This window comes from Paroedura picta, chromosome 16 (assembly GCF_049243985.1).
Source record: "Paroedura picta isolate Pp20150507F chromosome 16, Ppicta_v3.0, whole genome shotgun sequence".
Taxonomy (NCBI): Eukaryota; Metazoa; Chordata; class Lepidosauria; order Squamata; family Gekkonidae; genus Paroedura; species Paroedura picta.
In genome coordinates, this window is record NC_135384.1 from 29,112,317 (window position 1) to 29,127,438 (window position 15,122).

Genomic DNA, 15,122 nt, shown 5'->3' on the forward strand with positions numbered 1-15,122 from the left:
TGAAAACGTGCCTGCTTTTGTCTTTCAGATGTAAAAACAATTTGAGGGTCATCCATCGTTTTGGCTAGTTCCCCCTATTCTGAACCAGGCTGTTTGCATACATTTCAGAGAGGGAGGCAGGTCTCTGCAAGAAGGTTTTATTATCTGCACATGTGGCTTTTCCTGTGGTTCTGGGCAGGGGCTTCGTTTAGCATGGGGGCTCTTAAGTGGGAAGGCCACTCTTGGAAAGAAATGCTGCTCCTTGGGACACCTGCTTCGTGTTCGAGCATAAGTTGTCCTGGCTCATGGGAATTGTAGTCCATGAACATCTGGAGGACCACAGGTTGACTACCCCTGCTCTACCAGAACCTGAGTTATCCCTTCAGGTAACCTCCTCAGATTTTGCCTCTGCAGTTTAAAGGCCGCTGCCCATATTTTCTACGTAATACAAACGGAATGAGGTTCCTGCCTTTGAGGGCATTTTTATTTTTCTACTAAAGTACCAAAAGTAAGCGAAATGGCTCTGTGTCCCAATAATGTACCAATAAGATCCACATTTCTAAACATCGGTTGATTTCTACTCAATCTCTGTTATTCTCTTTAAAATGGCTTTAATGGAATAATAACATATTCAGTCCGCCAATAACACAAGGTTGCACCTTATCTTGAAAGCTGCCCTTGCAGGATCTTTCAATTTGCTTGTGAGAGCAAGATGTTAATCTGGCCGTTGGCGCAATATCCCTTTTTCGTTTGAACCCAGTCATTTGTCTGAGAATGGAAGTTGGAAGGGGACGTACAGGCCGTCTATTCCAACCCTCTGCTCACTGCAGGATCTGCCAAACAGCTCTTCAAGAATAAGATGTTCTCTGTTTTCTTCTATCTATATATCTGCTAGGGTTGTGTGCGGCAGTGTCCAAATAGGCCTGGAACGGCACAACCCTAGTCTCTACTTGAGATGTTAGTGCGATGCTGCCAGCCTGAATAGATCGTATTGATTTAGATGGACTAACAGTTCAATTCTGTATAAGGCAGATTCAAGTGTCTTCATGCATGTCAAGAGGACCACTAAGGCCCGGATCTGAGGTTAACAATGGAATCTCTCAAGATATTTTGCTAGAAGAGCATTCAGCGGAATGCAGGCTCAGGTTAACAACGGATGGATGGGGTGGGCTGTGTCCTCAGGTTAGGAGCAAGTCAGTGCCCTGTTCTGCAGGGTCTGAGGGGGTGGGGAAGGGGAGGGCTTTTCCATGGCTGGTTAACATGAGGCGGGTGGTGCCTCTGCAGCATCTCCTTTGCTGACTCCGATAAAATTTCACATGGCTGAAACTTGGGACTGCAGCCAAGAACATGTCACTCATGCTTCACTCACTGGAGATCCTGCAGGCCTCCAGCGAAGGGGGCGAGCAAAATCTGCAGGAGGGAATTGAGATTCCAGGTCTGTCTTCCTTGCCCCGAGAGGTGGATTTCTTTTGAACTGGTCCATCGGCGCAAATTTGGGAGGCAAATGATGCGTGAAACCTCCAGAGCCATTTCAGAGCCGTTTAATTATTGGAACGGGTTTTTAGCTCCCCTTCAGGTTTCCCTGGTGTTCCAGAAGAACCTCCAAATCGTCCTTTAGGATGCAGCTTTTTCTAGAACTGCCTGCCCTTTGCGTGGAAATCCACTGGCCCTGGCAAGATGGGAGACCTCCAAGGGAGGCCAGGGTCATGACACAGGCAAGCTAGGGCATGACGGGGAGAAAGCTCTAATTCATCAACCGGTTGGCCGACCACTACTCTAAATTAAAAAGAGGTTGGCGTGAGCAAAGGAGCTGCTTAAACGTAGAACCGAATGCCTTGTGTGGGAACAGCCCTTTGACAGAAATCTGCTCCTTTGGACTGCGGTTCATGGATCCAGCCATCCCAGTCCTCTGCCCTGCCCAAAATGTATGTTTTTCCAAGGGCAGGAAAACAAGCCAGGCAGGGAGGAACAGAGAGAGAGAGAAACCCTGCGTTTAGCTCATTGCCAAATCACTTAACCGGAGACTTCATGTTGGCCAGTGGCTTAAGTAAGTACCTTTCCGGGGAGAAAGCAGCGGGAGGCTTAAATAATTCCTTAATGGAGAAGGGGGAGGTGCCAAGGACGTTCCAAGGGATAATGAGTAAGGTATTCTAAACGTAAGCCATTAGGGTCAAAACAATAAAACTAAAGAGCGTTTCTCCCTGGGCTCCCTGCACAGCTCTCGGTTGTGAATTCTCGTCATCCCGTTGCAAAGTGGGCCAGCAACACCCTGCCACTTGGTTACGTGACTCTCTCCAACCCCCAACCCCCAATTCGTTTCATCTCTTGGCAATTGCAGGGCAGTCTCTGCTTTGGTAGAAACCCAGACTAGGGTTGCTAGCTTCAAGCTGGGGAAAACCTGGAGACATTGGGGGTGGAGCCTGCAGAGGGAGGAGCCTACAGAGGGGAGGGACTTCAGTAAGGTATAACGGCATAGACATCTACAGTCCACGCAGCCATTTTCTCCAGGGGAACTGGTCTCTGTTGCCTGGAGATGAGCTGTAATTTGGGGAATCCCCAGGTCCCACCTGGAGGCTGGCATCCCTGCCCAGGGCCAGGGGTGTGCCCTGATTGTCAAGTGGCAGAGCAGGAATTTGGCTGCAATACTCAGCTGCCTAAAAATCATGCCTTTTGTTTATTGAATAGGGCCGATTCCTGAGTTGGCCACCCAGCCTGGAAAACCCACAACCCACCAACGTCCTCCTTGCATTATGGTGCTCCAGACTGCCCCTCTGTTGTGAGCTTCCCCTGTGAAACAAGCATGGGTGCCACTCTAAAAAAATTAAGCATTTGTATGTCTTCCTTGCAGTTCCCTCACTCCCTTTTCTGGCTTTTTGCAAGCATTAATCTTGATGCACTTCAGGGCCCACTTAATGTGCAATTAGCTGGCGGTTTTGATTTTCGCTTCGCCTTAGAAGATTTCTCCCTGTCCTGCCAAGTGAACTGTAGGGGAAAGGGAGGTGATGCGCCACTCCATGGTTCTGTCCAGGGGCTCGTTTGATCCCAAACTCACCAAGGCTCAGCCTGAGACCCTGTCAACGTGGCCATGGCGGAGCAGGTGCCTGGAGGAACTCTGTCCCTGAGCCGCTACCTCCCTCCTCAGGTTAGAGGTCAGGGCGGTCACCTTTCGCGACGGCTTCACCTCTCCCTGTAGAAGCTAGGCACCAAAGGAGGCAGTTGCAAATTTCTTCACTACCCTGCTAAGCGTTGGTGCATTTGAGTCACAAAACTGGAATCCCCCTGTGCCCATTCCAGTTCTATAACAGGTGTAATATCAGTTCTTAATTTACCCTCTGCTGTGCTGGACAGCCGATGCAAAAAGATTCTGCTCGCAGAAAGGGTGTGTCTTTGTGGATCAGGGGAAATTGAGCCCTCAGTGCTTGTTTTACTTCACTGTCCAGTCCTTCGTTCCAGGACTGCTTCATCCATCGTGACTCATTTCCCCGGCTGTCCAGATTCGGAAGGTGTCGGGCTGCGAATCTCTGAGACATTCTCTCTGCACACACGGCGAGATTTTTTGCCATTGCTTGTAAGATATGTTAGCAGCTGGTGTCCGGATCATTTTTGAGGTTTTAATTCATAATTATTTTGTACTTTATTTATTTTATTTATTTATTATATATTGATGCTATACCGCCCTCCCCGGAGGCTCAGGGTGGTTTACATAAAACTTATAAGCAATACAAGAAACAATGCTGATTATCCATGTATGCATTGATTGTTATGCTTCTTTTACCTTGCTGGTCTAAAACCGTCTTATTCATAAATATATATAATTCTTAATCTAATAGCTATAAAGAACAACGGGGGGGGACCCAGGAGAACTAGGGCGTTCCCTGGTTCTGCGTTAGGATTACGAGGCTGAGAACCCAAAAGAACTCCTGTGTTCTTTACGAATTGTAAAAGAACAAAGTTTTGAGTCCAGCAACACCTTCAAGACTCATGAGGTTTACTTCCGGGTAAGAGCTTTCATGCTCCTGCATGCTTCGGTGTGCATGGACCCCAAAGCTTCTACCCAGAAAAAAGCCCTGGACTCAAACTTTGTTCTGTTGCTTCAGACCAACACAACTGCCCACCTGTATCTATCTGGGGGGTGGGTGCGTGTGTGTGTGTGGGGGAGCACTGCATTCTTGCCCCAGGACCCTTCCCCTTCTCTGGAGGAGTCCCTGAAGGACGGCACTCATCTTAAGAGCCTGCAGGGAAGGGACACGGCTCTTGGGTCACGCTTACCCATTGAGAGACTTCTCAATGCTTCCCTTTGAGGAGGAATTGGGGCAGGCAGCTTCCCTTTGCAAGCAGCCCGATCGACCCCCCTTGTGAATCTGGTGAAACCGGGGGGGGGGGGGCTGTTTTTGCAGTTGCGTGGTAACCCTGAGCACCAGCAGTCCTGTTCAATATGGCTGCTCTCAGGGTTGCTGTGGCAACCGGCCTCCAGATGGTAATGTCTGCACGCTCTCGGGAAAACTGAGATGTCGGGAGCCAAGGCCGTTTGAAATGCTGAAGGTCAACAAGGCTTGTGGGACAAAGTGGAGGCGGCTGCATGGGATCCGGGCTTGCCAACCTCCAGGGGGGGACTAGAGAGCTCTCAGGACTACAACCGATGTCCGGATTGCAGACATTAGTTTCCCTGGAGAAGATGGCTGCTTTGGACATTATTTCGCCTGTGAGGTCCCTTCCTAAGCCAGTCAACATGAAGAAGTGAGCCCACAAGCCTCAGCCAATCAATACTGAGTCAGGAAGTGAGATCACAAGCCTCAGCCGATCAACACTGAAACAGGAAGTGAGATCACAAGCATCAGCCGATCAACACTGAAACAGGAAGTGAGTCCAGAAGCCTCAGCCAATGAACACTGAGTCAGGAAGTGAGACCACAAGGCTCAGCCAATCAATACTGAGTCAGGAAGTGAGATCACAAGCCTCAGCCAATCAACACTGAAACAGGAAGTGAGTCCAGAAGCCTCAGCCAATGAACACTGAGTCAGGAAGTGAGACCACAAGGCTCAGCCAATCAACACTGAGACAGGAAGTGAGACCACAAGGCTCAGCCAATCAACACTGAGACAGGAAGTGAGACCACAAGGCTCAGCCAATCAACACTGAAATAGGACGTGAGGTCACCAGGGTCTTCCAACCAACCCCAATCCTGCTCTCCAAATTTTGTGTTTTTCTCTTAGCAAACGTAGTAGAGACTGACCCCCAATGGTACATTTGGCTTTCTCCTCTGCAATGGTTTTCACTCAAACTATGTTAGGATTTTATTAATTTTTTTTTCTATTTCCCAGGTCTGCGCCCCACCCCCACTGTCCATGGGTGGGAAACCGAATGGTAGGTTTGGTTGGGAAACTCCTAGGTATTTTGGGGTTGGACCTGGGAAATACAGGGACCTCGATGGGATACAAGGAGGTAGCGTCCAGCCTTCCAGGCATCCATTTTCACCAAGGGACCTCTCTCTATAGTCTGGAGATAGGGTTGCCATCTCTGGGTTGGAAACACCTGGAGAGTTTCCAGGTAGGGCCAGGAGTGGATGGGATTTGGGGCTGGAAGGGACCTCAGTAGCATATAACACTATGAAGTCCCACCTCCTCAGCTGCCATCTTCCCCGGGGAACTGATCTCTGTCACCTGGAGATGAGCCATGGTTCCAAGGGATCCCCAGGCCCCACCTGGAGACTGGCATCCCTAGGAGTCCAAGAGATCTCCAGTTATCACCGGGAGGCTGAAGCAGAGAGGACCACTGGAGGACGATAAAGCAGCGACTGTTTATTGAAGCAGAAATCCTGGCAGAGCATGGCCCGCTTATCGACATGTTTCTGTGAATTTTCTCACTGACCCAAATTTAAACATATTTTGAACGCTGCATCCATAAATATCTTTAATGCTCCATAAAGACCCTCAGCAATATATAATCAGAAGTTATTGATCGTCCATAAATGATGAGAATGTTTTTGTTTTTTTTTAAGGGGGACCGAGTACTAGCAGATTCACAGACTATGTAGCTGGTACCCGGTCCCCCATTCTAAAAAAATTCCTTTAAAGCAGGGTTTTGCGAAATGTCGGCAGGGGCTCATGGGACGTGTAGTCCATGGCCAACTGGGGTGCCACAGCTTGGCCCCCTCTGCACTACAGGCTCACAACGGCTGCTGGGGAGACCGTGAGCTGCTTCCGTTGCAAGGCGGCCTCTCTTTACCTGCACTTGGGAGGGGTCTGTGCCATGCTATTTCTGCAGAGCGCAAGTGCAGGATTACTTTTTGGGGCACGAGTTGATTTGAGAGCTTGGTGATGAATGCAGCCGTTGCATTTTGCAAAGGGGTTTGGTGCCTGTCGGCAGATCGGTAGGAGGCAGTTCTGGTGTGAACTGATGGAGCCCTGTTGACATTAAATGACGTTTTAAAAAAATACTCAGAAAGGATGTACGGATGTTGCAAAGAGACTCTTCCTTTTCATCCACCAGCTCAGGTTTTACAAGAAGTCCTGCTGTCACCTTGCACCGTGGCCCGGAGTTGCCTAACCTGACCGGAAGGCAACGGCTGTTGGGGGGATCCCAATGAGCACAAAACTAAACCGGCCAGGGTCAGCGTTCATCTTGAGAGTTTGGCGGCTGTAAATCAGAGGTGCCACCCTCCAGGTGGGACCAAGGGGACCCCTCAGAATTACAGCTCCTCTCCAGACTACAGAGCAGAGTGGCTTGTTTTTCATGCCTCCCTTTTCACTGCCAAGTGGAGCCTCCAAGCGGCTTCCAAACACTTTCCCTTCCTCTCCCCACAACAGGCACCCTGTGAGGTGGGTGGGGCTGAGAGAGCTCTGAGAGAACGGCTCTGCAAGAACAGTTCTAAGAGAACTGTGGCTGGCCCAAGGTCCCCCAGCTGGCTGCAGGGGTAGGAGGAGTGGGGAATCAAGCTCAGTCCTCCAGATTAGAGGCTGCCACTCTTAACTATGACACCACACTCTGGCCAAGTCTGGGTTAATGCTGAACCTGGTCAGTTTAGTTTTATGCTCATAGGGATACCCTGAGCAGCAGTTGCTTTCCGGTACGGTTAGTTAACTCAGAGCTGAGTATGTGAGGTCACAGAAGGACTTCTTGTAGCCCCAGCATGCTTCTGTTATCCAGAAAGACAGAAATCGGTGCAGCATATGCGGGCAGCTGTGATAAATGGGCCTGAGTGTAAGAGACGCCCCAGTGCTGCAGGGGCCTCCGTCATCCTGTTTTGCTGTCCCCGTCCTGCGTTGCTGTAACCACCAGCTTTGGTGGGGGAAGTGAGAACGGCCGGGTTGAGCAACCGCGGTTGTGAGCACATGCTTAGCATGCAACTTCCTGCTCCTGAGCCAACGGCCTCTCAATACCCGCTGATTTCATCCAGGCAAGCGGGAGGCTTGGTCACAAGGGGGCTTGTTCTGGTGGTGCAGCAGCAAAAAGGGAACTCCGCCATCCAAGACTCCGGGCCCTTGTGGAGGAGGCTCAGCCCCGCCTGGGCCTCTCAGGTTACGGAGGGCTGCCAGATTCCAGGAAAGACACAAACACAGACTGTCCAGCACAAATGTTGCACCAAGGGGGTTGGACTAGATGCCCCATGAGGTCCCTTCCAACTCTGTTATTCTATGATGCTTCAGCCAAAAGAGGGCTTCCTCCAGCGGAAGAACCACTTTAATTTGGAGGAAGGCTTCCAACATGAGCCAAAAGGAGGTGGAGGGCTCCCTCTCACTGGCGGTCTTCAAACAGCAGCTGGACAGATTCTTCTCCTGGATGCTTGAGGCTGATCCTGCACTGAACAGGGGGTGGGACTAGATGGCCTGCATGGCCCCTTCCCAATCTAGGATTCTAGGAGTCTATGATCAAAACGAATGGTAGGGTAGGAATTTCTTAATAAATAGATAAACTTGGCACTGTACAGGGCTATGGTTGGGGCAGGAGCCCCCCCCCCAGTAGGTGGGAGGGCTGTGGGTAAGAAACCCATGGATAGTAAACTGGTGGGGTGGTAAAACAGACTTGCCAACCTCCAGGAGGGGCCTGAAGTTCTCTTGGAAGGTGGATTCTGCCCCATTGCATCCCTACTGAACTAGCAGCAGTAGGGAAATAATTTAGCCTAGCCAAGAGCAAAACTCTTTGATACTTGGGGACAGTCAATTAACAGAGAGAAGGTGGAAGGGCCAGAGAGGTCATGAGACCAGAAACTGTAGGACAGAAGACAAGGACCAGGTGAAAGCAGCAGGTTGGCCTCTTGGTGTCACAGCTAAAGAGCAGCAGCTTGTAATCTGGAGAGCTGGGTTTGATTCCCCACTCCTCCTCCACCTGCAGCCAGCTCGGCGACCTTGGGCCAGTCCCAGTTCTCTTAAGAGCTCTCTGAGGTTCACCTGCTTCCCAGGATGTTTGTTGTCTGGGGAGAAAGAGAAAGGGGATTGCAAGCTGCTTTGGGATTCCTTCTGGTAGTGAAAAGCAGGATATTAAAAACTAGCTTTTCTCCTCCTCTCCTCCTCCTCTTCGGGAAGCACGTTGCAGGTGCAGTGGAAACTCCCAGGTGTGTTTCCGAGGAGCAGCAGGATGGGAGGGTGAAGGCTGACACCTTGGGCAAATGTTCTCCTGTGGGGTGAACTGGCCCTTTGACTTTTTGTGATGTGCTGCTGTCATTTATTGATAATTCAATAAATAATAGTAATAATATCCAGTAGCTAGGGGAGCCTATATCCATGTGAGGAAACTCCTGGAAATTGAGGGGGGGGGGAGCCTGGGGAGGCTCAAAGCCATAGAGTCCCCCCCCTCAGAAACAGTCATTTTCTCTAGGGGAACTGATCTCTATAATCTGGAGATGAGACGTAATTCCAGGGATCCCCAGGTCCCACCTGGAGGCTGGCATGCCAACCCCTCCCACCGTTTCCTTTTCTCTTGTGGGGGGCTGTATTATTGGGGATTTTTTCTGACCATGCCGGTTACAGGTGTATGCAAAACAATTGGATTCTGTCCTTGTTTTTCTTCAGAATTCTATGAACTTGCCACCGGACAAAATGAAGCTACTCAGCCAATATGACAACGAAAAGAAATGGGAGCTGATCTGTGACCAGGTAAGAGGGCCAGGTATTTCTTCCCTCTCCCTCCTCAGCAGAACAAATTTTAAGCCCGTTTAAAACAGTTTTTTTCTCCTCTCCCTGTAATGATGCTTGGTTGACCCCAACAGCAAAGTTCCTTAGAGCAGGGGTAGTCTACCTGTCGTCCTCCAGATGTCCATGGACTACAATTCCCATGAGCCCCTGCCAGCAGATGCCACTTTACACAGAGGGGGATTAAAATGTGGAATTTGCTGCCAGAGAATGTAGTGTGTAAACCGCAGGAATAAAGAGCTTTAAAAGGTTCATGGAGCCGGTCATGGTGACTGAGGGGAACCTCCATATTCAGAGGCATCCCAGGACCAGGAAGCAGCATGAGAGGAAGGGCCCAGCCTGGCTGACCAGAAGAATTGGTTGGCCACCATGTGAGACAGGATGCTGAACTAGAAGGACCATCCCTGGCCGGATCCAGCAGGGCTCTTGAGATGTTCTTGTGAAGACCCTGGACTCTGTGTGCCGTTGTTGGCCCTCCAGAGGAACTGGCTGGACCCTGTGTGAGACAGGAGGCTGGACTAGATGGACCTCTGGCCTGATCCAGCAGGGCTCTTCTTATGATTTGGGTCACGTCCTCCGTCCTTACCCCACCACCTCCTTCCGATCTGATTTCCTGTACTAAGTCTGCGTGCACAGATGGGATCAGCGTACAGAAGCTGAGTTAGAATGGCAGGTGGGACCCCAGTTCTCCCTGTGCATTCAGAGGTCAGCCTGTCTTGCACAACAACAGGGCAAAGAGTCAGAGGAGGGCCCTGCTGGACCAGACCAGCCTCAGCTCGGTAAAAATACCAGCCTGGGAGAAACAGGGGGGCTGCTTCTGTCCCCACCCTCCTCCGAAGGACCCTCCGGCAAGCTGTTGGAAGGCCAGGGTCCCTTCGCAGCACGAGCCGCTGCCAGAGAGACGTGTGCAAAAAGAGAGAAAAGGGCGGCTGTGAAGCTATATATTCCTCAGCTAATAAAGGAAGCGACTTGTGAATGATGCCGAGAGGACAGAGAGGGAAGGGAGAGGAGTGACTCATGCCGAGGCCTGCAGATGTCTGCCGGCGATTCAGGCCCTCGACAGATCCCTTGCGACAGCTCTGCCGCTGGGGTGGCGCCTCTGAAACCGACACCTCTGGATCGCGGAAGGCGTTCCCTGCACATGAGGCCATCGGCCTCCCCAGGCCTCGTGGAAGGGGAGGGGGGGCATCTGTCGTGACTCGCAGCACATGCCAGGGAGGGAGCGGAGGGCAGAGGGGGAGGCAGCCTCCTCAAAGCGAGCCTGGGATGCGGGGGAAGAGGTGTGTGGGGGGGGGAGGCTGAATTTGCACCCGGCAGGTGTTTGGCGTCTTCAGATCTAAATGCAAAACCCGGAGTGTGAGAATGCTCCTGCGGAGGAGGAAAGGACGCGGGGAAAGCTGAAGTGGGAAACGGGGTGTGTGGGAGAGTCGTCTGGCCCTGCCCCCAGGTGCCAGCAGGGAATGGGGGAGTAGGTTGGGAGAGTCCTGGAGATTGGGGGGGCGGCAGACCTCAGTGGGGGTACAATCCCCTAGAGCAGGCTTTCTCTGCTTTCTGACCAGTGAGGACCCCCTGAAACACTGTCCACACTTTGGGAAACCCCAGAAGTGGCTCAATCCTGTAAAACATGACTGGCATGCATGGCTGAGGACACGCCCCCCTGGCCTACCATTGGCCACTTTGGGAGGGGCGGGTGGGTCAACATGACCGCATGTAGTCATATCACCCGATAAAAGTTTAACAGATTTGAAATATAAATATTTAAAGAATGAATCAACTCCCACCCATTCGGGAAGCCCTTCCAGGGCCATCAAGAAGCTGCAGTTTTCCCCAAAACCTGGTTGAGAAAGGTGCCCTGGAGTCCTAATCAGAAGCCTCCATTCTCTCTAGGGCAGGGGTGGCTTTCCAGAGATCCATGGACTACAGTTCCCATGAGCTCCTGCTAGGATTTGCTGGCAGGGGCTCATGGGAATTGTAGTCCATGAACCTCTGGGGGACCACAGGTTGTCTACCCCTGCTCTAAGGCACTTTGCTGTTGGGGTCAACCAAGCATCATTACAGGGGAGAGGATTTCCCCGTGCCCCTCCGGGTGAGGTTGCTCAGATGGAGATGGGGCTTGACTGTATCATCTCGGAGAACGAACTGGGCCGCCCTCCCTTGATCGGCAGATGGGCCAGCAAGGCAGTTTCTGCGTCACGCTGAGCCTGAAAATGAAATTGCAAAGGGGCCAGAGAATCTGTTTCGTCTAAATATATATACCTTGCTCGGAGAAGCCTTCCCTTCCCGCAGAAGCTAAGAAAAGCAGGCTTGATGGAGGAAGGGAACTCTTCCAGTCTAATAACAGCCGAATGCCTAAGGAGAGGATGGGACAGGGTCATGGTCTACCGGTGGCTACAGGGACCGTGAAGAAAGGGATTTGTCCTGCCGGGGTCTGGAATGAGCGTTTTAACAGGGCTTCCTCCCCCTCTGGGTTGAAACCAGGCAGGGAGGGCAAATTTGTCCACTCCCCTCCAAATAGTAGCTCTGCTCACCTTCATAGAAATGCTAAGAGATCCAGCTAAGGATAAAGCTACGTTCAAGGCCTCCCCGTCTCCTCCAAGCAGAGAATAAAGACACGGAGGTTTTGAACGCTAGAGAGACTTCAGAAGAAGAGTTGGGCTTTATACCCCGCTTTGCACTGCCCTAAGGAGGTCCAAAGCGGCCTGCAATTGCCTTCCCTTGCCCTCCCTCTCGTGCTGTTAATTTTCTCCTTCTGTGGACAGCCCACCGTTAAGCAGATTTCCCCAAGCGAGGACAGGTGTGAGGTTGAAGAGCCACCAGTGAGAGTAAGACAGATGGGTGGGTGTGTGGGTGTGCGCATGAGCATTCAGAACGTGGCCTCTCAAGGATCGTCCCTTCGTCTCATTAAAATCTGTGCTGTTCTTCCCTTTCGCCCTACACCTGCGTCTCCCTACAGGAAAGGTTCCAAGTGAAGAACCCCCCTTCCGCCTACATCCAGAAGCTGAAGAGCTATCTAGACACGGGTGGATTCAGCGGAAAAGTAAGTTCTCACCAGGCTCTCGTAGCTCCATATCTTCCTCCCATTTCGCCTTGTTTTCTGCAGCCCTTCTCTCTGAACATTTCCATTTAACTGTGGACATGGATGGACATCTTACATAGAGTATGTTGGGTTGGATCAGGAGGGCCAAGAATGGTGCTTTTTTGCCTTCTGCTAACCCCCTCCCCAAGTGGTCAGGAAACCCATGAGCTGCTCTGAGTACCATATGGGGGTGGGGGGTCTGCAGTGGGACAAATCAGAAGAAATTGTGCACACACACAGAGCAGCCAAGCCCCTGCTTTGACTCACAGCTGACATAAGAGTGGAAGCAAAATGCACCTTTTCCCAGCTGTTTCCCTGCCCTGTTTCCCCTCCCAAATATCAATTTCTCTTTCGCCAACAGCAGAAAATAATGCACATGTCGCTGGTCCAAGCCGCACACATCTGCTCTTGGTGTTGGGTTTTTATTCCCCCCCCCCTCCGCGCTCTTAGGAGAAACGGCCGCTGTCATTGATTTGCAGTGGCCTGCACAATTCCGTGGCGTGCAGTACGAGCTGCAGTTTGGTGCATCCCCGCAGACCTTGAAGAATGGGTCCTGAGCCAGCATCATGCAGAAATGCGATTTCTGGCCTGTGGTTGGTGATCCAGGTGTCCTGCTGGGGGCTGGCTGGATGCAAAGTCACCTGCTGGCCACAAAGAGAGGGAGCTATGAACTGATTCTCGGGAAAGAACATCTGGCTGCATTATTTGTTGAACTGGGACCCAATTTTGGGTCAGAGGCAGTTCTGACTCTTTGGTTTGGAAACCTGGGTAGGAACAAAGTAGCACCCAAGATTTAGCACCCTTGGTTGAGAGCACATGGGGGTGAATGCTTGTTATCCATACAGTAGGCAGACTATTTCTCTGGTCCGGATTGGATTTCCTGCTTCTGCCTTGCTCTAAACAGGGGAAGCAGCCAGCCAGAGAAATGCCTCCCATTTCCCTCTGGCCACCGTTTCAGTGTTCAGTGCGAGGAAATGCAGCCATTTAAATGCACAGAACATGGCCAATTCATTGCAAGTTAAGAACGCTGGTTAAGAACCGTCAGTTCTGTGTTGATCTTCAGCCGCTGAGCTGTTTTGTTTCTTTGGTTTCTTCCTGTAGTTTAAGAGGCGGGTTCAAGAGTCCACCCAGGTTCTTCGAGAGCTGGAGATATCTCTGAGGACAAACCATATCGGGTCAGTATTACCAGAGACCGGTGAGATGCCTGATTATCTGCCGGCTAAGAGTCCTCCTGCTGGCTGTTCTGTGAGCAACACACAATTCTGCTCCTGCTCGCCTTTGTTCTGTGTTTGGAAGATCTCGTGGGCCACTTTGAGAGTCAGTTTGGTGTAGTGGCTACGAATGTGGACTTCTAATCTAGCGAGCCGGGTTTGATTCTGCACTCCCCCAGATGCAGCCAGCTGGGTGACCTTGGGCTTGACACAGCACTGATAAAGCTGTTCTGACCGAGCAGTGATATCAGGGCTCTCTCAGCCTCACCTCCCTCATAAGGGAGAGGAAAGGGAAGGGCATTGTAAGCCACTTTGAGACTCGTTCGGGTAGAGAAAAGCAGCATCTAAGAACCAACTCTTCTTCAGTAATCTCGGGGCTCTCTCAGCCTCACCCACCTCACAGGGTGTCTCTTGTGGGGAGAGGAAAGGGAAGGCGACTGTAAGCCGCTTTGAACCTCCTTTGGGTAGAGAAAAGCGGCATATAAGAACCAACTCTTCTTCTTCTTTCTGGTAGAGAAAAGCTTGGTATAAAAACCAACTCCTCTTCCTCCTTCACCACCACCACCACCACCTCCTCCTCCTCCTCTTCTTCTTCATCATCTTCTTCATCTTCTTCAGACCTCTTATCTTCATCTCCTGTCTTGGTGGTGGAAAGCAGTGCTCAAGGCCCCGCTGGTGGACCTCCAGATGGCCCCTGGGTTTTGGCCACTGTGTGACACAGAGCGTTGGACTTGGGTGGGCTTCTTGGTCCAACACGGCTTCTCTGACGTTCCTGTGCTCTTACGGTGGTCCTCGAAGCAACCTGAGCATTTCATCAGCATTCTCCTCCTGCCCAAAGTGTGCTCATTCATTTTGAAGGGGGGGGCATGAGGGCTGCTGTCAAAAGACCCCACCCCCCATGGTTGGGTGCAAGGGCTTCAGAGTGTGCACAAAAGGGAATGTCCCTGGACTTGACATCAGCCAGGGCAGAGAGGGAGTGGCACATGTGCGCACACCCAGAGCCTGCGATCCTCTCAAGCAGCCCTCAGTGGAAAGCACATTAAGAATATTTTGCCAGAAGACGTTGATGTGGCCATAAATGCCAAATGTCTCCTCCTCCATTAGCAGCAGGGCTTCCTCCCCAGCCCTGCTCCGGTCTCGGCCCAAGTGAGCATCCTGAGGTTTGCAGCAAAGGCCCCTGGGAGGAGGTGACCCCCGACATGTTGGAGACACGAAGGGCCCTGATTGATGCGGGCTAATTAACAGCTTGGGACGGGAAGCATTTCTCTCTCCGGATTGATTGCCTGCCAAGCAGTCCAAAAATAAATGGAAAAGGAACAGGGGAGGCCGGCAGGCTGGAGTCTCCTCAGCAGTTTCTGCAACGCCGTCTACAAATTGCTCCGTGCAGCACGAGACATTCGGGGGTGGGGGACGTCTGAGCCCTGCCAGAAGGGCGGCCCTGTGTCCTGGGGGCTATACCCCACTTTCCACTGCCTGAAGGAGTCTCCAAGTGGCTTGCAGTCGCCTTCCCTTCCTCTCCCCACAACAGACACTGCCCTGTTAGGCTGAGGGAGCTCTGAGAGAGACTGCTCTGTGAGAACAGCTCTAACAGGACTGTGAGTAGCCCAAGGTCACCCAGGTGGCTGCATGTGGAGTAGCCCAAGGTCCCCCAGCTGGCTCTTAACCGCTACATCACGCTGGCTACCCATTTTGCATTATGCTAGGTTTCCTGGGTTTCACTCTACCATG

At 51.6% G+C, this 15,122-nt stretch overlaps 1 protein-coding gene across 6 annotated transcripts in view; it reads left to right on the plus strand.

The window, feature by feature from the left end:
- FMNL1 (formin like 1) overlaps window positions 1–15,122 on the plus strand; it is a 53,719-nt gene that overhangs the window by 11,748 nt on the left and 26,849 nt on the right. For all 6 annotated transcript variants that reach the window (XM_077312939.1, XM_077312944.1, XM_077312940.1 and 3 more), the window contains exons 2-4: window positions 8,988–9,071; window positions 12,061–12,144; window positions 13,285–13,358. In XM_077312939.1, coding sequence (XP_077169054.1) covers window positions 8,988–9,071; window positions 12,061–12,144; window positions 13,285–13,358 — 242 coding nt within the window. The remainder of the gene's footprint in view (window positions 1–8,987; window positions 9,072–12,060; window positions 12,145–13,284; window positions 13,359–15,122) is intronic.